This window comes from Cebidichthys violaceus, unplaced genomic scaffold, assembly GCF_023349555.1.
Source record: "Cebidichthys violaceus isolate CVI_PGR_0920_01 unplaced genomic scaffold, fCebVio1.0.p SCAF_19, whole genome shotgun sequence".
Lineage (NCBI taxonomy): Eukaryota > Metazoa > Chordata > Actinopteri > Perciformes > Stichaeidae > Cebidichthys > Cebidichthys violaceus.
The window spans coordinates 11,779,788-11,804,690 of NW_027176361.1; the positions used below are offsets into that span (position 1 = coordinate 11,779,788).

The 24,903-nt window shown below is 42.3% G+C and overlaps 2 protein-coding genes across 2 annotated transcripts in view; one reads left to right on the forward strand and one right to left on the reverse strand.

The window, feature by feature from the left end:
- Positions 1-601: 601 nt before the first annotated feature.
- On the reverse strand, positions 602-4,506 carry rwdd (RWD domain containing 4). Its single transcript, XM_068713694.1, has 7 exons — positions 4,331-4,506; positions 3,439-3,519; positions 2,846-2,955; positions 2,364-2,514; positions 2,071-2,173; positions 1,305-1,492; positions 602-1,216 (listed from the first exon to the last, which is right to left on the reverse strand). Exons 1-6 carry the CDS (start codon positions 4,352-4,354, stop codon positions 1,380-1,382), a joined length of 582 nt encoding a protein of 193 aa, XP_068569795.1. The 5' UTR covers positions 4,355-4,506; the 3' UTR covers positions 602-1,216; positions 1,305-1,379.
- Positions 4,507-20,433: 15,927 nt separating this feature from the next.
- Positions 20,434-24,903, forward strand: part of adam19a (ADAM metallopeptidase domain 19a) — a 149,450-nt gene continuing 144,980 nt past the window's right edge. The window contains exon 1 of the mRNA XM_068713695.1: positions 20,434-20,632. Coding sequence (XP_068569796.1) covers positions 20,503-20,632 — 130 coding nt within the window. The 5' untranslated portion in view covers positions 20,434-20,502. The remainder of the gene's footprint in view (positions 20,633-24,903) is intronic.

Below are 24,903 nucleotides of genomic sequence, written 5' to 3' on the forward strand. Positions count from 1 at the left end.
ACAAATTCCAAAATCCGGAATAATTCCAGCAAAACAGTGTAACAAAGAAACTGTTTCCCGCCTCAAATACATGTTTTATAGTATTAGCCATATTACAGTCACACCTGCTCATTCCAAATGAAATGTTATAGTTTACCTATACAGTATTCAGCTTGTCTATTGGGAATGTGGCAGAATAATATCAGTTAACGTTTAGCTTTGTTCAGCACAGATATGTTGTTCATAACTAGTAGAAAAATAAATTTCCACATCGTGTCTTTTAGCAGCTATGTTCAGCTAGTTGTTCTGGTCTGTAACCAGTATTTGAGAAATGTGAGGCCATTAGTAAACATTCCCCAATACCACACTGTTAACCAGCCTTTAAAAAAATACTGAAAACAGTTTTTGATTTATTTACTTACTATTTCAATTGTACTTAAATTCTGAGCCTACCGGTTTCTAATCTGTTGTGAAAATATTCACATTCATGGGTTTTCTGACTTCACGCAGCTGATGTCTGATGACCTCGTGCTCACAGACAAACTACTTACATCAATCAATCACTGTTACTCTCCTAAATCAACACACTTCAAACCAAATGTAAATGACATCAGACACACAGTAGACCAATTAGGTTTTTATTTATATATATCTATATATATAAAATTATGTTTTTCAGTTCAAATTTAAATCAGGAAAGAAAACATTAGTCAAAAAATGAAAACAGTGACATTTTGCGTGTTGTTAAAAATGTCCCTAACCCATCCCACATGTGTTAGCTCCAGTGCCTGACCGCTGGGCCTCATCTCATGAAAGCATGGCAGTGACAGCAAGTATCTCACGCTCACTCCTGACGGATGACTGAGCAGAATATCGGAGCGCTAACGGAAGCCGATGATGGTGTTCCTCTTCACTTGGCTGCATCCCACCAACACATAAAACACAACAAGGACTTCCAATCATTCAGCTCAAGTCTCAGTGTGGCTGGAACTGTGTGTGTGTGTGTGTGTGTGTGTGTGTGTGAGAGAGAGAGAGTCCTGAAGTTACCCAGCCTGCTTTGGTTCTCAGGGGGACGGCAGCCATGTTGGGTGTTAAGTGTTGAAGATGAAGGGTGTGAAGGCGTCTTGCCAGGAGCAGCAGCAGCATCAACAGTCTTCACTGCGCCTCCTCGTAACAAAGCAGCACCGGGCGGCTGCTCTCAGGCTTATTCGTCATCTTTTCCTCCCGTTCTGCTCAACTGCAACGGGAAAAACGGGACAACGGTGAGCCGTGGCACGGTGCGAGGGATCTGAAAGAACGGCTTAATTCAGATGGTTTCCACTTACATGCTGGAGGATCGCCGGGGCAGAGGGGACGAAGGAGAGAAAGACAAATGAATCAAAAAAGGTTCGCGATGAACGTCACTGCAGGCTTAACACCGAATGAGTGCACCACCTCGTGGAGAGAAGGGAAAAGTCACCTACTTTGATAACGTCAACCCAGTTCCAACCTCTTGGCAATTCCCCTTTGTTATCTGAAAGCAGAAATCATAAGCGTTCTCGTCTTTCATGGATATCAAATATGTCGGGATGAATGTTCAGGAAATGTGGATCAAATGATGCACCGCATCTTCATTTAAAGAAATAATGCAGGAAACTAAAACCTCTCTTGGGTTTAGGTTTTACTTTACTTTGGTATCTCTGGCTGCTCAGCAAAGTAACGGAAAGAAAAGTCACTTCTGGTTGTCTACACTTTTGGTAATCCCGTCACCAGTGTTTCTCTTCTTTTCATCTCAAGCTCCAAGTCTCTGCGGGTTCATGTTCACCACACAGTGGAGACGTCATGATCGGGTTTGTTCCGGCTGATAATGCTTGTCCTGACCCACAGAGCTTCCCTGGAAGCTCAGCCTGATCAGCCGGCACCGTGTTGAGTGGCCATGCGGAGGCAATTCTTCTGTACTGGTCAACGGGATGCAGCACCTTTAAATGTTGATTAAATCGATCTGACGGATCGAACAGCTGCGGCCCCTAAATCCCGACAGCTGTGTTGAAGGAACGATGGCGTTCGGAGAACAAACCCACCTCTTTGCTGTGGACAGTCGGACTGATGTACCTGTTCTGTTGATGATCTTCCTCTTCTGAGATTTAGTCAGCTGCTCCTTCTTCTCCTTCTTCTTGCCTGTTGAGGCGGCGGACATGGCGTCGCTGCTGGACGTCTGCAACAACAGCAGCAAGTTATTTCGTCTGATGACTTTTGTTTAACAATCGTTCAATTACAAGGCTCTTCTAACGGCACACAACCAGCAAAGAAGATGTCCCACAACATCGGTGACCATAGCTGGACCCAAGACACAGCACTTTGGAACTGTACTGATGTATTTGTTCAGAGAGGTGAACCGTACTGACCACAGCGATGACTACAGGCTTGTGGTTCTCCATGAGCGCCTCCTTGTTCTCCTTGGCCCACTCGAACAGAGTATACATCATGGCAGTGCCCAGGTTAGCCTCCACCTGCTCCTCCAGCTTTGACAGGATCAGCTGCTTGGTCTCTGCAGAGCTGTGGACGAATCAGCGTAAAGGAAAGAACCACAATGACCATCACATCAAGTATGTCCAACAACAATAAACCAATTCTACTGTTAGGCAAATACATAACGCATGGATTTAGTATTCCTTTCATGTTGTACAGACATCTGAATAATCTGAATAAATAAAATGTAAAATACTTTTTTAAACCTTCTTTTTGCTATTTGGTGTCAACATTCTGAAAAGCATCCTGTAACAGCAAAAGGTGCCAAGTGTTTCCAGACGATGTCTTTCATCACTTCTTCCAAATGTAAACCAATGCATAATAATATAATATTGATATTAATAACACAGCAACTTACATTCTGTTGTTGAAAAAGGCATCTAGGGAGATTTGCGGGGCCGTCTCCGGGTACATCTCAGGCCATGTGAGGTCCAGGATGAACGCTTTGGTGTCCTCAAGGTCTCCTATCTGTCATAGGACATAGAAGGTAAGACAAAGTACTGCTACACAGTACATCTCACTACTGTTTAAGGACATCAAATACAAGTGAAAAAGCAGTTTGAGACTTCATTGCTTTGGACAGTACAGAAGACAGTACAGAATACAGAACAGGGACAGTACAGGGGACAGGGGACAGTACAGAAGACAGTACAGAAGACAGAACAGGGACAGGACAGGGGACAGTACAGAAGACAGTACAGGGGACAATATAGGGGACAGTACAGAAGACAGGGGACAGTACAGGGGACAATATAGGGGACAGTACAGAAGACAGGGGACAGTACAGAAGACAGTACAGAAGACAGTACAGGGGACAGGGGATAGTACAAGGGACAGTATAGGGGACAGTACAGGGGACAAGGGACAGTACAGAAGACAAGGGACAGTACAGAAGACAGGGGACAGTACAGAAGACAGGGGACAGTACAGAAGACAGGGGACAGTACTCACCCTAAACTGAAAGGAAACTGAAGTGATTTCCTTGAAACACTCGTCCCCCTCATAGATGGAGCGAAGAGCCTCCAGCTCCTCCTGTGTTTGAAGAAGAGAGAGAGAGAGAGAGAGAGAGAGAGAGAGAGAGAGAGAGAGAGAGAGAGAGAGAGGGGGGAGGTTATTCAGGGAGAAGAACTTCATTACATCTTTACAATTAATAATTACAATTAATTACAGCTTGTCCTCACAGCTTCCGCTCAACGAACACCATTCAGAAATATGCTAAATTACACTTAACACGGTACGCCGGACAGAACCACGACTCAAGACCGGTCACCAGATAGTGACGACATGTCCTTACATCGGTAGACATGTGATCCTCCAGACATTAACGGACTACCGGTGAATTCACTTGCTAAAGCCTTCTGCTGTCTCACCACGTATTACTGCTATGCTGTATGGTGACACAGATGGCTGAGGTCTAACACAGATATACAATTATAATGTGCTGTTTGACAGATAACGGTTACACCGGATGGACTCAAGGACGTTTTGTAATCACAAACGGTCTTGATTTAAGGTTTATGTGGCACACATTCCTCCATAAATTTAAACACACTTAACGTTAGCTTGGCAAACTTGTGAGTTTGGTGTAGCATTTACTCCGTCACGAGCTCAACGGCTACAAAGTCATTGGACTCTCCGGGCTGAGCTCTTTCACATCACATACACGCCGACACCGGACCTGCGTCGCTGTGTAACGAGAAGAAGAGCTGCCAACTGAGCTCGTCCACCTAGACTAACGTTATCGTGCTAGCAGTCATGCTAGCAGTCGTGCTAGTCTCTGGTAGTTAGCCGCTAACAGCAGCTAACAGCAGCTAGCCTCCTACTGCAGCATCACCCATCATACCTCCTGGTCCTCGTTAGCTGTCATGGCGTCCTTCTGCTCCTGTATGATACACTCTCCGTGTAGAGTTTATACGAGTCCCACAGTCAACAACCCATTTCGCTTATTAAAACTATGATAATAATTTCACAACTTCCCCAGTTAGTACAGCTAGTGCCACCATGTTACACGCATGCGCAGTTAGGCTCTCTTCGTGAACTTTGAACCGCCTCATTAGTGGATGCCGTTTTAGCTTATAGTATCGTATTATAATAATACTTATAATAATAGACTACTATTCCATTGGAGCATTGTAATGTTTACTTCAATGTGACTAAAAACATTGACAAGCTACATGTGGAAATATGATAAATCGATCAAATAAATATTCAATACATAATTCAATTAGTGGAACAAATGTTCTCGCTCATGGTCAGTTTGTAGCATACAGTCTCTGGTACATGACAATAATAAGGGTTGTGATGGCAAAGTGTGCTGCAGTTTCTTAGAAATGATATAACCGGTGGTTCAGCTTCAGATACATTTGACCATAGCATATTCTTATTACTAAGTAAAGTGCTCAAATAAATACATCTGAAAAAGAATGTGAGATGTAACTATTGTAACTGTAACACTTCCCCATGGGAGATTATTTTGGGCATACCATTAAAATGGCATATATGATAAGAAATACTGGATATATTCAGTGAAACATGCAGGAGATGTAGACTGCAAATTGAGTCATTTTCTTGTTAGTTTATTGCAATCTGTTCTGCATGGACTTGGATCATTTCATAAGGAGAAAGTCTGGGTGGAAATGTCTTTCTTATAAAGGCAACAATATGTAAAAATTCTATGAAAATGACAAAAGAACAAAACTGACTCAAAACAGGAATTTCAAAATGTGAAAAAAGACTCATTTGAATATGGCCCCAGTGTTAGACATTCATTTAAATTTGATTTCATTCTTCTTCTTTTTTGTTGAGGATGAGTGTTTCAGTGACTGAGGAGGAGAGGGAGGGGGCGTAGACAGGCGATGTTTACGAGATGAAAGAAGGTTTCATCTGCTTGTTTTTCTAAAAGGTGTTGTCCATCTGTCTGACTCCATGTGGATGCAGCACTAGTGTCAAAGCATCAGCCAGTTCTTCATTTTTGCAAGATTTCTCTCTTTATCTGCCAACTCGTTAACTAGTCATTCCAGATCATGTCATCCTCTCTCCAACCAGCCATCATGTCCCACTGCTGATGACTTCTCTATGACCAACTTCACTAACTTTGGATTATTATTGTTATTTTTAAAACTTTTTATTTTTCTGTCAAATATGGGCTTCCATGCAGTGAAGTATTGTGGTTTAAGTCTTTTAAAAAACAACTAAATATTATAAGAATATTCTTTAAGAAATAATAATTATATTTTGCTGAGTGTGCTTTGTGCTGAGAGGAGAGTGATACTCAGCAGGTTGTAGACAAGAATGTTCTCCTGAAGGTTTTTCCGCATGTCTGTTTTGTACTATAATATTCTATAAGCCTTATTATATATATGTTGTGTGTCAGCGGCATCCATCTACATAGACGGTTGGTGCAATACTCACATAAAGTTACAGTGAGTCTAATTAGAGCCACAGTGTGAAAGTCAATGAGCTTTGATGTACTAAACCAAAAGTACACAGACTGATGAGAGTGTAATGTTAAACGCCAGCAGCACAACTCAGTGTGTGGGAGGCAGTGATGATTTCCACTGTGCAGCTCAAAGTGACACACGGTGTTGTGATTATGTTGATCCTCTGAGTCGTTCCCCTCAGGTGAAGAAGGCGGCCATGGTGGAGGAGGAGGATGAAGAGAGAAAAAGAGCGATGAGGTTCTCTGAGACGGCTCTGGCTTTCACTGTTGGTGAATTCAGTTATTGCACTCTTGTGATAAGACAGAAAGGTTTATTTGGTCAAAAGAGCCTGAAACTCAAGTGAACTTGTTCTGCTCCACATCATTGTAAGTTTTAAAGACGAGAATCATGTTTGTCTCTGTCCAAGCGCATTGGTTCCCAATGATGATATCACTCTTTAAAGACAGCAAATGTGTAGCTTCATTCTAGAGAAGAGGTCTCAGTGACTTCCTGAAGCAGCCGGTCGCTGTCGTTTTTATGAGACATTACTCAAACAGGAGGAAATAGAGCGTTTGTTGGGGAACTATTTTCAGTGGCGGATTAATCCACATTGTGTGCTCTAGTGAGTATTCATGGCAGCAGGGCGGTGTGGGATTGAGTCTAAATAAACTACAGTGTCATTCAATCAACATGAGTGCAACAGTGTGTCTCATTGATGTGTTTGAAATCGCTTTTGGACAATAATGGAGCTCCAGAGGAAGAATACACAACACCTGATGGTACGATAACTTCATTGCTGCTTTGGATCTGCACATAACATTTGATATCAAGAAGAATAAAGAAAATAATAACAATATTAATGATAATATTACACTGACACTGTAAGACACGGTGGGGACCAAATCAACAGTCTGTTCTGTATAAATAAAAACTCATCTAAAGTTCAGCTGAGTTTAATATGAGGCTTCAGCAGTCTGTTGTTTGCCATGTTGAAGTATCCTGCAGTGTTGCTTTCATTGTTTGTTTTTTAATAATTTGGTTTTATCATATTTCATTTATTCATTTATCTGTTCAGTTATATTTTCTGTAAATGTCATTTTGCTGGGTTAAGAGTAGTACAATTTGAACAGGTTGACTCTAAACATACTGGAAGGAGCTTTGAAAAAAGCCACAATGTGAAGTCAGTTGTAGATTTCATGAAGGTAAAATATGAAATATTTTTTTTATTAGGCCAGGTTGCTTATGACAGCATCAAAAAGAGGGTCACATTAGGAAGGGATCTCTTTGAAGCCAGTGTGGACAGGAGGAATTATTAATGTGCAATCTTGCAACTTGATCTAATTGTTTGCCATGTGCCAATTCTGTGAAACTCTTTCAAACTGAGGAGTTAGATCAAACAAGATGAAAGGCAACCCAAATGCTCCCATGCTCTGATCTTGTACTTTACGAATGTGTACTAAAAGGACGTCACTTAACATGTTGTATGTTCTCAAAGTGCTGTCTATTCACGCTTTGTTTTTCGCTTTCAGCATGTAGAGATTTGAATTGATATTTTCCTCAGTATCATCATCATCATCATCATCTCCATGTTTACTGACGGGGTCCCTCTGAGTGTCTCAGAATCCTGACTTGAGTCTGAATATGAAATGCATTGTAACAGCACAATGTCACACCTTATCAGAGAGGCGTTGATTCTCTCTATTGTCTGGAGGCTGACGTCTGTTGGTGCTGTTGTATTGGACCGCATTATGTTGGCGTGAAGGCAGATATGTCTGCATGTTGAGGCAACAGGAGAGAATGCCCACCATGCTCTGCCTTTATGGGAAAGTACCGTTCAGTGGCACAAGAGGGCGCCAAGAGCTTCGTTTTCAGAAAGTTTGCACAGTTTGGAGGACAGGCTGCCTGAACTTTCAATGCTGTCTCTCTCTGTTGAATATTTTCATGCTCACCCATCATCAGTGTGGACAAGCAATGTGCACAAAAGATTTAAAGATAACTAAATGCACAAATAGAATATTTCCATTTCTTGGGATGGCAAAAGATACGTCACAAATAACAGCTGTGAAGCTGGATTAAGTCAATAACAAAGTGACTTTTCTAATAAGGTTGGTTGTTTACAAATGGTACAGTTGTGGCACAGTAAACAATAAAAACGTCTTGTCTTCTGAACTCATTTTTTATAGTTAGGATCCACTATTTTCTTGTACCATTAAATGGTGTTTACACATTCATAGAACAATAATTAACACTTTTAAAAGGACAAATTGAACAAAATAGGTACTTTTGTTTTTCATACTTAAAGCTACTACGAGGAACTTTCATTTTGTGGTGAGTTTGCCGGCCCCTGTGGACAGAAGCGGTAGTGTTTCAGAGCACCAGGGTCCGCTATGGTGAAGGCATGACCAGCTCTACTCTGGCTCTGATTGGCTAGTCCTTGTTGCCTTCGTTGGTTGGTTTGGTTTCAGGAATGAAGAGTGGTATTGGTTAGGGTTAGGGTCAGTATATCAGGGTAAACCAGTCAGAGACAGAGTAGGGCGTTTATTGGGAGTTTTGTTTCCACTCTTAGAGACCAAAATCCACCAACTCTTTAGCTTTTTTCATCACCGAACACAGAATTATTATTGACTAGATTTGTATTTTAAAGCCGCACCAATATTTTTAACAAACAGCGATCTTTCAGCCAGCGGGGGGGGGCTGCTGTTCATCCCGTGTGAGACGAGAAGTCGGCGTTGACGTTTTTGTCTCGTAACTTAATGCGTACTTCATTAACGTAGTTATTTTAACCCAAATGACGATCTCTTCCTAAACCTAACCAAGCAGTTTTATTTCCTAAACCTAACAGAGTTGTTTCCTGTGAAGACGGAAGTTTATTTTGAAAAGACTGTGTACATGTAACAAGCAAAAACTGACATTGCTGGCTTTCGTAGAAGAAACCACAAAAAAAATCATACAAACCGTTGATGAAACAGTGTCCAGAGACACCCTTCACAGTATACAGTCATTTGATCCAACGTTAACATCAACATATAACAATAAGCACAGCTTTAATTTGTAATTTTTTAACATTATGTTGTTCTCCATCACTGATTTAAAGGGAAAAGCTCCTTCTCACCATATGAGGATCCACGTATACTTATGAGGGATCTTTTTCCATTCGTTTGGCCGAAGCCTCGCTTTACTCCTCAATATTAACGTTTACATGAGAGCAGACATGTAACCAGCCTTTGTGTCAGTTTCAGTCCGATTGAATTCACTGGACGAGATACAGTAATTGAAGAGAAAACCAGTGTTTATTTTCCTCCCTGTGAGACAGAGAGGCTTTGGTCCTCCATCCTCCCCATACTAATGTGTTTGTTCTGCCAATACCAATAAAAGCTCAGGGCTTTCTACGTGTTGCTTTCCATCATAACATTTGTCCTCTGCTAAACACAGATAGATGTGTGTAAGTTGCACACACACACACACACACACACACACACACACACACACACACACACACACACACACACACACACGTTTTGTTTACGTCGATATGTTTGTATTGTACTAGCTGAAAATCCAATTTGAGAATTTCAGATGTCTTTTCTGCATAGAAATCATGAACACTGGAGCACAAACATGTGGAAATATGTTGATCCGGAGCCTTCTTCCCCTCTGATGCCTCCGTTTGTGCCTCAATGTCGTCGCGTCCCGCTCCTCTCTGTCAGCAGGCGAGTGTCCATTCAGAACAGACGAGCACTTTTGCCTTTAGATGTTTAGCGTCACGTTGAACAAATGCCCACTGCTGTGGTTTTTTCTGGTAAGGACTGTCTTGATGGGGAACTCCAGTTATTTTAACGTTAGAGTGTGCCTCCAGGAGTTGGGGAGTACTACTGCATGTGTGAAAAAAGGCATAAAGTCATCGGTGTCTCCAGAGGGAGCTGAGTGAAGTCTGATAAATGTCCTGTCAGCGTCGCTTAGGTCTGAAGACTATAAAAGTTTGAAAATGAAAATCAGGAGGTGTGTAGTCAGAAAGAAGTGATCGTATAGCAGACCTTTTGAATGAGTGCGTCCTGTCGCTGTGGGCTCTCTGCTCTGATCCCCATGTATTACTGTGTGACAGATCATTCATGCTGCTGTCGACTGGCATGGTTTTAAAGATAATCTCATCCAATGTTTGCTCTCCAAATATCAGAAAATGCTCATATTCATGGTTTTTATTTGAGCAGTGGGTTGCTGAGAAGCAGTTAGGGGTTCAGTGTCTTGCTCAGGGACACTTCGGCACAAGACTCGTAGCATCCAAGGAATCGAACCGCCGACCTTGCCCCATACAAACTTCAATACAGCGTGATGTTCATTTAGTAAATGGTTAATTTAGCTTCAAATAGACCATAAAGCAGGGCATGCTTTAGGGCGGGGCTACTGTGATTGACAGGTCGCTACCAGAGGCGTACACGGTGTCTCGACGTCACTCCTCCGCATTTCAAACATGATAACTTCCATCTGTCCAAAAACTCGAGGCTTCGAAACAGCAGTCCACAAACCAAAGGATAACGAGTGTCTGCTCTGCTCAGCCGTGAGACTCTGGCCCAGCTCACTGGAGCCTCCTCTCTGACTAGTTTGAATTTTAAACTGTTTCATTTAGCATAAAACTCTGGACTTTCTTCTGAATAAATGCATAGTTACGGCTAATAAATATCCCATCTGCTTCAGAGACAGAGACATTTCAGAGATGTGTCAGTCAATTGGCTCTGTTCCACACTGGCCTTGTACAATAATGAGGTGTTTTTATCTTCTCAGAGTGCGGCCCTTCGATACACAATGACCCCCTGCCACAAATACTGAGCATGAAATGCAATTATTGTACAGCAGGAGCAGAATACAAGGCCGTTATCACCCCTTCGCTGTTCTTAATTAACTTATCCACTCTGCAAAAGATTTGTGGCCTATAGGGCACGTTCTAAATTGGCTGAGGGAGGCATGCTTCCTCTTGAGATGTGATAATCCAAATAAACATCTCTCTCACCAGGGTACCTCAGAATAACTCTGCGTTTTTCGTTCTCTGCAGCAGAGAAAACAGTAAGTAGGGGAGCTTTGTTCTTGTGTTTTAGCAGAGGAGGGGTAAACTTTAGGCAGACTCTCTGTCGTTTGGGGATCCAGCTAAGTCCTGATTGATAAAAGTGGGCCTGTGTTGTCAGAAGTGTGTCATGCTCCCCAGACAGGTCTGCTAATAACATTAGTGGAGAGGAAGGAAACGTTTGACTATCTTTCACACACAGGATGTCACTTGTGCATTTGATTCCTCTTCAGAGGCAACAAAGCAAACAGTGAGAAACCTCACGGCTTGTATAAATAAGTCATCTGGTGGATGAGAGTCTTGAGTTGACACTTCTGAGAACAATCGGAGAACAATAAAGCATTACATAAGACAGTGAAAGATAGGCCTTGTATTGCTACACACCTTCAATTTTTTATTATTATCATCATTAGCAGCATATGATCAGTCACAAACACAGACGAATTAGCAGAGTTGCATATTTTACAAAAAAAGAGCAAATTATATAATATTAGATAAATACCAAAAGGTTGAGCACATAATCAGGCCAAATTATTGCAGCTGCCAATAGAGGAATAAAAGCTGGCAAACAGTTTGAATACGTAAAATAGTCTTATTAGTTGTGTATTCAATTACTTGATTGTGTTGTTTAGATGTAGTCATATAAAGAAAAGACAGTTTATTCATCCCCTCGGGGAACTTCTGGCATCCTTTCAGCTGCTTAAATAGCATTCATATAAAAACATAATTCAAAGCGGTAATTATACTTATTTTCATGTCTTTTAATCACCGGCAGGATAAATAAAAGCACCCGTAGCAAAGTAACACAAGGCAAGGCATCCAATGAAAGAACATATGATATGAATATATCGGTACAGATATGAAAGTTATCGCTTTGAATTATGTTCCAATATCTGTTTTCTGTTTGCTCCACTAAGTCCATTTCACACTGCAGCTGAAGGAATAAGGCTCAAATATTGTCAAAGGACCATAAGAACACATCTAAGCAACTCATTCATTTAACGGAATACATTAGATTACAATCATTTAGCTTTTATCCAACTAGGGAATCGAACCGCCAACCCTCTGATTGAAAGGCGGCCCTGCTCTCCACTTATCCACGGTCACCCCAATACGCTCAAGCTATTGTCTGATCTCATTATAGCCTGTGATTTGTTTTAGCTAGCGCAGTTAGCTTCAGACAGACAGCTAAATGTCCTTTAGATAACTTGCTCTTGAATAGCTCGGCTTATAGTGGGGCGACTGTGGCTCAGTGGCAGAGCCGGGTCGTCCTTCTGTATGAATGGCTGTGAATGTCAGCATGATGACACGTAGCGTTAAAGAGGTACACTCCATTTAGCATTAGCGAGAGGCATCCACAGCCCTGGTTGATATGGAAACCAGAATGCAGAAAGCTTCATTTTGGTTTGTCAGTTTACTGTTGACACAACGTGGTCGGGGTTGTTGTCTTGTCCTTTGGGGGCTGGCCATGATAGCCTAGCATGTCAAATCAGCAGCCCTGCTTCCTGTTCCTCTTTTAGCCTTTAGCTAGCAGCTAAATGAGCGTGAATGGAGTTCCCCCAGTGAAACAGATGCTACTTATCTTGTGTCAAACAAACCAGCTCAGAGCAGTATTGTCTGTAATGCTAGAGCGTCTATTCGCCCCCACAGACCTCCTAACAGCTTCATCTTCTTCCCCATGTATAATGAAACTGTAGAAAAGGTTTTCTTTTCTTTCTTTTTTTAATATATGCACATTCCTTATAAGCAAACAAACAGCTGCCCCCATTTCACTTCAGGGGCTTTTGTGTTTTTGAGCAGTTGTGATTGTGTCTTTTTGTTTCTGAGGATTACTTGTGTTACATTATGTTGAATGAAAAGCTTCAGGCTTTCTTTTGCACTTTGTTCTTTTCAAGAAAGCAGAATTCAGCAAAATGGACTTTAGCTTTAAAGTTGAAAAACTATGGACGGGAAAGGAAAATAAAAGAGAACTTTGCTTTAACAGTTAGAAACTTTGAGCAGAACCTGGCTCTGGTTGAGCCTGACCGTCAAAATGTTAACTGAATTTTCAAAAAAATTGGCAAACAAAAATGTTAAAGAATCCCCTGCTGTGAACAGCAACACAAATGGGGCATAGGTGCCTTTCATTTCCTTTTCCTTCATCTGAATTTCTTTCAAGCAAAAGGACAGGCTTCAAACTTTTAGAGCATGAAAAGGTAAAACACATTTAACATTTTAATATCACTGCAGAGGAAAAACTATTTAGCCACAACATCTTTCCAGCAGCAGGATGCTCTCAAGTACTTGCACAACCGCAGAAGCGTCGGTTATTTTTAATCCTCACCTCTGTGCAGGAAGCCGGGCGAAGCAGATACGACAACGAGGTGGACTGATTGTCCCGTCTCCTTCGGTATGTCCTTGATATTAACATTTGAAAAGCAGAGGAGGAAAGCTTCTCACACACCAACAATCCCCCCTCTGAGCCATCAATTAAATGTGTTCCATAGTTATCTGCAGCCGGACGCTAAAAAAACCACCAAGAAACAAGAGTGTGCAGAAAAAGCACCTGAAGAGAAGCGGAGATAATGAAACAAACGAGGACCTCATGGCCTGCAACACAAAGAGGTGACTGGTTCACTAAGTGATCGGAGCATCTGCTCTGCTCAAGAGCACTTGAGCAGAAACACTGTTAGATTCAACATGACTGAGCTGCAAGGGTAGTCTGATGACTTTTCCTCTTTAGGTCATGTTCTCTCTGTTCTCATCAAACTGTGACATAGAAACGCCCACTTAAAGAAGCCTATGCAAGCTAAATAACATAAGAACGCCTTTCTGTCATTCCACTACTTTGGCTATAAATAGAAATGCAACTTATTACTTTTGCAAATGGAATAATTACAATGAAATTTAAATATGCTTGTTACTCGTTACTTGTTGAGGGTGCCGAGAAGTCTAGGTGTTCTGACTTAATCTGCATTATGGGATGAATACTAATCTGTCTCTTCAAGGCGACAGTATTCCAATTAGCCTTGAAGGATAATTCCAGTCTATTACAACTTGTGTCCTATTTTCACAGTTTAAGCCATTGTTCTTATCAGTTATAACAACATTGCGCTCTCCCTTTGCAGGGAGCCGAGGATTTGACAAATTTGCTAAGAAGTCGGATTTGGAACTTGGAAGAGAAAAGTGAAGCAAACAGTAAAGAAGACAGTTGTAAACATCTTTGCTCTACTGCAGTTTTCCTGTTTAATGAGGAAAGCGTGTTTCTTTTAAATGAGGTTCCTGTACTAACCAGTGGGTTTGTCTGACACATTTTGGAGGATTAAGCCGCAGTGTATTTTTTTCAATCCACGTGTACATTCTTGTACTGCACATAAGTTGAAGGGGAGTCGTTGTAACAGTTGAATTGTATCCTGTTCTTTTTATTTTCATTATTCTTCGTGAGCTCTTTGTTTTTTTTGGATGTGTTTTGTGTTTGCAGCGTTGACTATTCCTCTGTCTGTTTTGTCTTTTTTGACTCAGTTCTCAGTAAACTTTGTAATTTTTGTACTTTGTTCTTGTGCAATCCTTGCAATTGAGTCTTTTGTCTGAGCATCACAGCTTTAACCTGACCATTCACATACATACAAGTGTTAATCACACTTCTGTTACCAAGAGTATAAATTGATTTAAAACAAATCAACAGACTCGTTAATTAATTAACATTTTGCAACTTTGCTGATGACGTTCATTAAAATGTTTCCTTATTATCTTGATAAATAAAACAGCGTTGCATTAGTTTAGAAATGTATTTGCTATTGAAATTTAGATATATACAAACATAATTTTAAGGAGACAGGTTTATTACATATAGGTGTGCTTAGTTTTGTTTTTGTTTTGTTTTTAAATTGCTTTAGATAATCTGTCTGAACTGTTGGCTGATCATCATGCGGCGTCAGACTTTGTTGTACCATGTCTCAGCAATTACTTCAGGGACAACATTCATATAATAATCAGTTATGACCAACTATGCCTGTGACTTCTGTACGGGAGAATGCTGTTTGCCGTTTCCTACCAAGAGTCAACATTTGTCGAAATCTAAGCGAAACCTACCCAGATATCAGATCCGCCTCAACTGCAATTGTGTCCACATCCAAGTCAGCCTCTGATTCCACAATGTGAAAAACAGCACTAACAGCAATCCTCCACTCTAAATTTGTCATTAAAGGTTAGGAATGTCCTCCCTTGATATGCAGATGGAAATAATATGTCTGTCAAATGTGCTCAAAGAAGATCAGATGTATTAACTAGGAACATCTTTTATTTTTATTCGTAAAGTTTGTTTCAAAATGAGCGCTTGAAATCAATCATTTATCATTTCTGACGTTTGATATTAATGATTGAGATATTACCATTGATGATGGTTTACAGATACAGAGGCCATAAATAGCCTCAGCTGTGCTCAACAGTCAAGCGAACAATCGTGGACATGCACCCAGATCTACGACGACTTAGTTTTCCAAAACAGAACCAGGCGTCTGCACGAAAACAACAAGCTCACCCTTCCAATTAACCACATCACCCCTGCAATTAGACAGACGTTTAGCTGTGCATTTGATACTGAGATGCTGCAATTTATTTAATTTTCTTATATGCTAATATCAATATTTGTCTTATTTAAATTGCCCAGAACCCCTGCTGCATATCCAACACTAACCGAGGGTGAGAAGCTCCACCGTCTTTGACATTTATTAATTCCTTACAGCATCTTGCTGCACTGTGTCAGTGTATTGGGAGCAATCAGCAATACCTCGCCTACAAATAAGCATTGTTTGGGCAAAATACCAGGATTTAGTTTATATATATATATATAGGCCAGGTAAATATGTTCCTCTACCCTCTGCGATGCCTTTGGTTGACACGGTGCTTTTCTCTCCCTGAGCAGCATCCATGGGATGATGGATTTGAACGTGTCTGGCTCTAAGCTTCTGACATTTCAGTCTAACAAGTGGCGGTGACAATATCCCACAAACAAAGCTGAGCACCAACAAAAAAAAAATAAAAAATAAGCCATGTGTACCACAGCTCAGTGTGTGTAATGTCCACTCCCCCACTGGCAGGATAAAGAGTCAGTGAAGTGGTCGTATGGCAGAGGAGACGTTTTCCAGATGAGGTGCACTAAATCCGTCTTATCCAGCACCCCCTCCTGCCAGCTAAGTCTAAATCCTTGCCATAATTCCAAAGTCAAAGAGAGTGAGCATGACACCAGCACGCTGCTGTAGCAGGGGAACGGAGAGACAATGACTCTGGGCTTCATCCCGGCCTGCCAGCACGCTCCGAGTGCAACACATCCACTCATTATAGAGTAAGCAGCTCGCCAGCACATGATCTGAGTCCCCTGGAAGAAACAGATAGCTTTCGCGAACTAGACCAAGCTGTGGATGTCATTTTGTGCCGGACCAGATATGGCAGAGCAGAGGGCAGTGCAGCCAGTAAGCTGATGTAAGAGCCGAAGCTGCTCAGATCGTTTGATTTGGCACGAGGCGGAGAGACGGAGAGGACAGAGGGGAAAACAAAACAGCCCAGAGAGGATGGGAGACAGAGCTGGAGTTACAGGAATTGTTTGCTATAGGCATAAAAGCTCTGCGTTTGAATTAATATAGAATAGGTCCGCATTACAGTACCCAAACCCTTCTACATACAGTACAGCACCAAGCTGTACTGTAAAAAACAGTTTAAAAAAAAGAAAAAAGATGGTCAGATAACATGTATGTATGGAGCCCCTGTCCTAAAAAGAATCTTCTATTAAACTATTGTCTTCTGTGGGATTGCTTTGTCAACAAGTTATCTCGATTACACAAGATGTATTTTGCACAAGTATACATATCTTGCTCGTACAAGGTATTATCTTATTGACAAAACTTGTTATTACAGAAATAAATAAACGTGTTAAGTTATTTGCTGAGGAACTCTTATTGTTGAGACGAAAAAACAAAACAGGAATAATTCATGTTCATTGCTGATTTTTCACGTTCAAACCTTTCACAACGACACTGAGATGCAGACAAATGTAAGTTTCGCACCGTCACAAAATCATTGATTCATCGTGTTTTTTTTCTATAACAAGCATTAATTCACAGCAGCTGTGACAAAGTGCATTCACTGACTCACATGCATTCCCTCACACATGTTGACAGCCGTTTAAAAGCAACAGAAATGCTCCCAACCTCATATCCAGCACCTTTAATGAATGAATGAATGTTTTCCTGATTGAACACACGCTGAGCTTAATCAAAAGAGAATATCAGTGCAATCATCTATTGCAACACCTTCTTCTCATACTCCAGTAGCTCATTCAATTAAATTCAATATGCTTCATTGGCATCAATGTAACAGGGACAATAAGCGTCAAGTAACAATGAAGAAGAAGCAAGAAATGTGTTCAAGCGACATCCCAAAAACGAGGACAATTGAAAGTGAATTAAGAACCGTTAAATGTATACACATGCCGATGCAACGGTCAGAGTGACGTGACGTGTAGAGACACTATAGCCCTGCTGCATGGTGGTGTTGCGGCTAACACTGTCACCTCACAGAAAGAGGGGACCTGGACTCGATTCCCTCAGGTGTGGAGTTTGTAGGTTCTCCACACAGTCCACAGACATGCAGCTTAGGTTCACCGATTCCTCTCAATTACACCTTAGGTTAATTGATCTCTCTGTATTAGGAGTGGATGTGAGAGTGAATGGTTGTCTGTCTCTGTGATAGTCTGGAGACCTGTCCAAGGTGAACTCTGGCTTCCCCCAAATGTCAGCTGGGATGGGCTCCAGCCCCCCCCCCACGACCCTGAAAAGAACAAGCGGTCAAAGATAATGAATGGATGAATAGATTTTCTTGTGTGGCTTCCCGTTGGTCATTAAATCACTCAATTGTTCCTGTCCGATTGTTTGAGTTTGGGTCCAGGCCACACTGAGGGAACAAGGACCTGGACACAAATGTACAGTTTCCGTTCGTTACATGCATACAGTGTCTTTTCAAAATAAACTTCCGACGTAGATTCACCTAGTTTTTAGGTTTACTTATGCAACAGAACTACTCAGTTAGGGGTAGGCAACAACATGACTTGTTAGGTTAGGAAAAGATCTTGGTCTGGATTGAAATGCGTTTGATACATAAAATAAGTACTCTTGTTATGTAACTTGCATATGTGGCAAAAGTAAAAAAGGTCAATGTGGTTTCACACAGAACAGGGACAGCAGTGTTTGACCAAACCGTCCACCCTGACCCCTAAATGGACTTCACATTAAAATGCTCTTCATACGTCAGTCGCTCTGGTCGTCTCATACTGACACAGGTTTAAGCTAACGGGGCCTCTGTGTGTATGTGAGGGCCACTGGTCATCACATTCTTGTTTAATTGATCAATTATTTTTTTTTAAATGCAGAAACATAAAAAACAAAACATGTGTAAGTTGGTGTGAACACATTATCCATTAATGATTTTCTATCATTTGTATGTAAAATGAACATCTTCTGAATTCGGATAAAGGAGTTTACAGGAAACCTGAGCAGCATTAATCAAACCCATGCCTTGTTTTCTCAAGCACCAAGTTCAACACAATGAGGTTATAACCGGATGATCGTTGATTTTGACTTCAAAATAAAAGTATGAAATGTTGTAGTCGCCTACACAAGTAAGACAACATTTACGAGTGTGCCCACACTTAGTGAAGTCATTATAGATTAGATGAAGCTGGCAAGTAGACAATAAAGCATAGGAACTATTTCTTTGGCTGAGGACCTGCAGCTGTGGCAGGCAGCCGCTATTGGCAGCAGGAGGAACAGCTGCATGTTATCGGGCTGATTAGCTGGCTGATAAATAGGCCAGGAAACAGGTGTTTACTCTCTCCGGCTTTGCTACGAGGTTACAGAAATACACGCTGAAGGGACGGAGAGAACAAACAAGGCACAAGCTAAACGGCTGGCTGTTCAGCTCAACATGAATCTGTGTGTGCTATCCAGCCGTTGCCTTCCTGGGGTGGAAAATGTGGACATTTTAAACCTTTCGTTCAGTCAAGGAAAAATGGAGCGGCAAAACATAGATTGTTTTGTATGAAAATAAAGTGGAACATTTTTTAAATTGGCCCTGAAAAATGCCTTTCCAGCTCTTTAAACCTTTAAAAAAAGTCTCCACTACCTGGCAGCAGAAACGTAAGGTCTCAACTGTTATTTTTGGTCATGTTTTATAATCTTTAGAGGTGAACCTCGTGAGTCACGAGGAATATTTTGAGTACCCAGAGCCTCATTGGAGTCCTTCAAATGTCGCTGATCCTCAAGTTCTTTTTAAGGGCGAACAGAATTAATTAGTGAATTCAAGTGGAAAAATACAGACAACGAAAACAATTGCCATGTGTTTTTGCAGATTGTTTGTTAAGGTCTAATGTGGTGCATTTACTTGCTGGTAAGAAGCTGTGATATCTGAGCTTTGAGAGGTCGTAACGGTTGGTGTATCGAATTGTAACAGTCTGGAGTTCACACTCCGGTGCGCGCAGCTGCACACAGAATACACGGTACGTAGATCGACACGTGACGTACAAAAAAACAAGTTCACGGGCGCGAGTTCCGCGTTTTTTTGCCGCTCGAGTCGGCCATGTGGCTCAGAGATGAGCTGGCCTCAACTTTTTTTCAGGGCTCCAATGACGCGATGAAGATTCGGCCAATCAAATGTTTTTGTTTCACCATTTTTCTGCCTCCTTCTCTCTCCCCATAATTCCATTCTGTCTAAAAAAAATGTAGGAATTACATATTCTTATCGTTAGCCAGTTCCCAGTGCTACCTAACATAACTTCGTCAACGAGTGTGTGAGACACTTAAACGGTGACTCTGCGGTAATGTAGCTGACCATGCTTGGGATTTTCGTAACCTTTGTCACTCGTAGTGTGAACTCGTTCAATGGTGTCATCCAGATGTGTCGATCGCCGGGATGATACATGGTTGGGTGCTGGAAAAGTGGTACCTCTGTCTCCAGCAGGAGGATTGTGTCTGTCCTTGTCACTTGGACTACTCTCTTTTCAAAATAAATCAAAAGAAACTTTTTTTACATTGCAGTCATTTTACAAACTTATCCTTTATGCATATCTTCTTTCCGTTGTGCTGAACTCGAAACCAAACTGAGACTCCTGAACCAGGTTATGAACCAAACCGTGACCTTTGTGTACTGTTACACCCCTAGTATGTAGCATGAAAATAGGACACAGCTGGTGTTGACCCCACCATCTTCTTCATGAATGTCATGAACCTGACCAAATCCTATTGAGTCAATCCATGCACAAAAAACAGCAATTCTAAATAATAATAATAATATAATTATTAAAATCGTATATGATCCCCTATTGCTGAAATGTCTTCTAGTTGCGGCACTTCTGTTTAAAGGCTTTCTTTACGGTTTTATTTTGATGGGTCACACAGGAAGTGCTGTATGTTGCGCTCTCGTGCTCGGGTGATGCTCGGAGGAGGCAGAGGGAGGCAGAGTTGAACACGGCGAGGAAAGGGAGGACGGTCGGCGGTATCGAGGGTCACAGGGATGTACAGTAAACACAGGCAGAAAAATGCCCAAATATCACCGGCAAAATGTGGACGTTTGCTCGTTTTTCTTTATTTTCTGTTGCTGAACGGCACACTGGACAAAGCCAGCGGGAACACCGGAGAACAAGGTAAAGAAAAGAGCGGACACGCAGCCAAACTTCTTTTAGCGTCTACCAGTTGCGTGTTGAAGCTTTGAAGCACAATAGCTAACACGTAGGACATGTTTAAAATGTGTCATTCAATTCAACGTGTTTTATTTGAAGCGGTATTTGTTAGGTGTGAGGTGTCACTGAAACTTTACGAAAGTAATTAGCCGTTTATAAAGCTCAGGGCTGCGTACGCCAAATTCCATGTAAAAATCTGGCAATTTAATGGCATGTTGCGTATCCGGCAAAGGCACGAGACACACATGCGATAGGACATGTGTGTCTCAAGATTCATTCTTCATATTTCCACTGGCTGTATCTAAAACAACACAGAACCACTGAACAACACGGTGATAACGTGTCACTTGTGTCACCGCTCTCTGGTTAACGGTACTCACACCCGCCTCCTCCTCGAAGAGGTAGGTGGGCTCGAGGGGGAATGAGGTCAAACTCTGAAAGTGGACATAATTGAATTATGGCTTTCATGCCGAAATTAGTGGAAGACATTAGGTGTTCTAAAAACACAGTGCCACGTGTTTAAGAATTTGTTCATATTTCACTGTAAGCAAGGGAACATGAAATTGTCAAAGTTTTCAAACGCGTTTCGGGTGAGCGTCTCTTAACGCCGAGCACGTATCGACGCGAGCGCGTGTCCGTCTCCCACGTATAATCCTATTCGAGATGAATTATTGAAGTTTGTGCAGTTTCGTACAGTAGAAGACTAAAGGTTCAACATGTGTTTGGGCTCAACGACGAATCGTCTGCAGGCTTTAGATAGCAGACAGCGGTTCTTTCAGCCAATCCACAGATCCAGCCCGCTGCTCTTTGTGCGTTGTCCATAAAAGGCAGCGGTTCAGAGAGACGCTGGAGGACAGCACGCCGCTACAGTGGAGCAGCCCACATTACACTTATGGCACAGAAAGTCTCTTCTTGTGTACTTCGTGGGTGAAAGCAACACAATGCAAACCCCTGGCTGGATTCTATCCCGGCACTGCTCAGGGTGTGACTCGGCTGGGACTATTTGAAACGACACGAAATGAACTCTCAAAGTTACCTTGAATGGATTCTCGTTGTCAGACACACACAGGCCGGCGTGTGATGCTGGCTCTCTGTCCGGTCATGTGGGGCTGAACAGCCCCAAGGACAAATAAGACGGAACACTGTCCTCCATTCAGGGAAGATGTTCCAAGTTAATGTTGTTAGCAACCCGTGTGTGTGTGTGTGTGTGTGTGTGTGTGTGTGTGTGTGTGTGTGTGGTTGTGTGTGTGTGTGCGAGCGTGCACTTGAACACACAGTTGAGTTTTCAGTAAGAGAAGAAAACTCTAGTGTGGTTTGAAATACCCAATAGTTGTAATGTGTTTTAGTTGTGTGGAGAACTGCATTGATCAGTGATTTCATTTCCTGACATGCTGTGAACGGAATGACCACCTTCTCCCAATCACTGAGACATTGTTACAAGTCAATCAACAAACATTCACTGATATCATAGTGTAATGCATCTCAGCAGTCATTTCTGAAGCTGTTGGAAGCCTCTCCATGTGAGGATTCGCTGCTCTTCTTCTGTTATATCTCAGAGTAAACTGAACTTTTTCGTTTTTTTTTTTTTTACTTTTTATCAGACAAAACAAGACATTTGAAGATGTTGCCTTGGGAAATTATGATGACTATTTCACACTGTTTTCTGATACTTCACAGACTAAAAGATTCATTGTAAAATAAGAAATGAATAATGAAAAGAATTGCCTCTCTTCAGCTCCAGCATGATGCTTCCAGTCAGGAGAAGAAACAGTGTCTGACCTTCCCTGTGGCTTAAGCCAGAGCCATACTAGTTACGCTGATACTGATATTAGAAGTTAAAGGTGCTACATATGAGATTGGGAGCATATATGTTGCCTCTCAACGGCTCTCAAGATGGCGACAGCCGAGCCGGCGGCTTGCACACACGGCAAACCACGGCTAACGTGCTCGCGCGTCGACACCGTTGTCGGTCGTGACGGCGTGACAATATCAGCCGTAACCGCCGTTTGATCTGCTACGACAGAGCGGCGGCCATAGTGCTATCCGGTCGGCCACGAACACGCACTACAAACGAAATAATTAAGTAGTATAACGATGCTGACAAGATTTCTTAAAAACAATCCCTGAATGGTAATGAACCATTTGTGAGCATATTGTGTCAGTCCAATGAGGGGTGACGCAGCACCCAGTTGGTTACAGCCGGACCATCCTCCATGCAGCACTATGTTGCCCAAACCGGGATCCGATCCGGGGTGAGCCGATCCAGTCCTGAGCCGCATGCCCCCGTATTCTCACCGCGCGTCCTCTAGCCCACAACAAGCTACAACAAGCTAACGGTTGCGTTGGCTAACACTGGTAGCTAGCTTCTGCTGCTGCTTTATTTGATATAGAATACCGGGACAGAGCCACTTATCCTCCTCCCTTTGTGTTTCACCACATCGTTTCATTTTTTTGTCGATCCAGTACTTTGTATCAGGATTTTCTTCTGCAGCGTGGTGTCAACCAGTAATGCACCAGCTAATTGGCTGCACATCATAACTGGCCAAAAACCACTCTAAATAGAACAGCGATAATTGCCTGTTCCTTTGTTCCCACTGCCTGCTGCTCCAGAAAAACAATACATCAGGACAGCGGTGATTGTGTGCCATTAAAGCCGGGAGCTCATTTTGCAGCAGTCAGCAGAACCATCACACCATCCATCTGATCATCATGACACTAGACTGTCACAGAGGATTTTCTTTTTATATATATATATATACATTCAAATGACAAAAACTCAAATTGATTTTGAAGGATTACTTGATGAGGTGACTTTTTTTCAAACACGTGTTTCTCTACTGCCAGGACCAGTAGTGTGCAGATCCAAGGAGTCCTGTGTACTTCACGTGGATGAGTCTGCACACACAGCTGAGAGGAGGATTGAGTCGAGGACTCTTCAAAAGTCACAATTCAGTTCTGTTCCCCTTTCTCAGAGGCTCCAGCTAATGGATTTTAAAACGTGGAACTCTCTGATGTTATCAAGCAGATCCGTGTGACCCTCTCACAGAAACCAAGCCAATCAGAAACTCCCACCTCTCGGGTTCTTTTGTCAACACACTGCCCCTTTTGTGCACGCAGTGTTTCGGTCGAGCACATGCCGACTACTCGGCCTCGCCCACCGATGACGGCGGCTGACGCATTCCTCGGAGATGTTTTACACCAGCGCTTCTCGCCTCGAGTGAAACTCGGTACGTCTCAGTGGGCAGCGTGTTTTACCTCAGACGAACTCACTGCGAGTGTTTGTTGTGTGGCCCAGTTAGACACACGTGTGGGTGGAGTCTGCATTGTAGACGTGTTGCAGTGGAGTTCATTTTGAGTGGCATTCTCAGTCAGTCACAGATGTGCAACTGAAAGGATTTTGGATTGTTACAAATCCGGTGACATCCTGGATTCACGCCGTGAAACATTCAGGCGGCTCATCCTAAACTAATGTCAGGACCATCTGATCTCATGACATCATAACTTCATGTCATGACCTCGCTCTGACACGTCATGGTCTGATGTCATGTGATGCTGACGTATGGCTGCACGATCTGTTTGATCAATATTGACATCCAGATTAGCATGATCATTCATAGGTTTAAGAGACAACATATTTTTATTGCAATCCCACATTTTTGATAAAGTAATGCACTAGGGCTGCACAATATTGCATATGTATTGCGATATGAATAAATACAGGAATATTCACCTCACCGGGGAGAGGACCCTCCCCCACTGAGTGGAGGAGTTGAATCCCCTGAGCAGACACGCCTGCAGATCAGCAAAACCAGTAATTTACACGATATTATTCCTTCACTGTAGACGTGATATTCAGGAAAGTGTCTCACAGATGTGTGAACGCAGCGGCGTGGCGGCTCCCCACAAGTGAAGCCAAAACACGGGATCACGATCAATATTGGATTCATTGTGCAGCCCTAACCTGATGTGGTGACATCGTGACCCGATGATGACCCGATGTGGTGACATCGTGACCCGATGTGGTGACATCATGACCCGATGATGACCCGATGTGGTGACATCGTGACCCGATGTTGTGACATCATGACCCGATGTTGTGACATCATGACCCGATGATGACCCGATGTGGTGACATCGTGACCCGATGTTGTGACATCATGACCCGATGATGACCCGATGTGGTGACATCGTGACCCGATGTTGTGACATCGTGACCCGATGTTGTGACATCATGA

Coding starts and splice junctions, on each gene's coding strand:
- rwdd (XM_068713694.1), bottom strand. CDS start 4,354: ATGACAGCTAACGAGGACCAGGAG. Junction 3,520..4,330: donor CAGCTAACGAGGACCAGGAG/GTATGATGGGTG, acceptor CTTCAAACACAG/GAGGAGCTGGAGGCTCTTCG. Junction 2,515..2,845: donor GCCTTTTTCAACAACAGAAT/GTAAGTTGCTGT, acceptor ATTCGTCCACAG/CTCTGCAGAGACCAAGCAGC.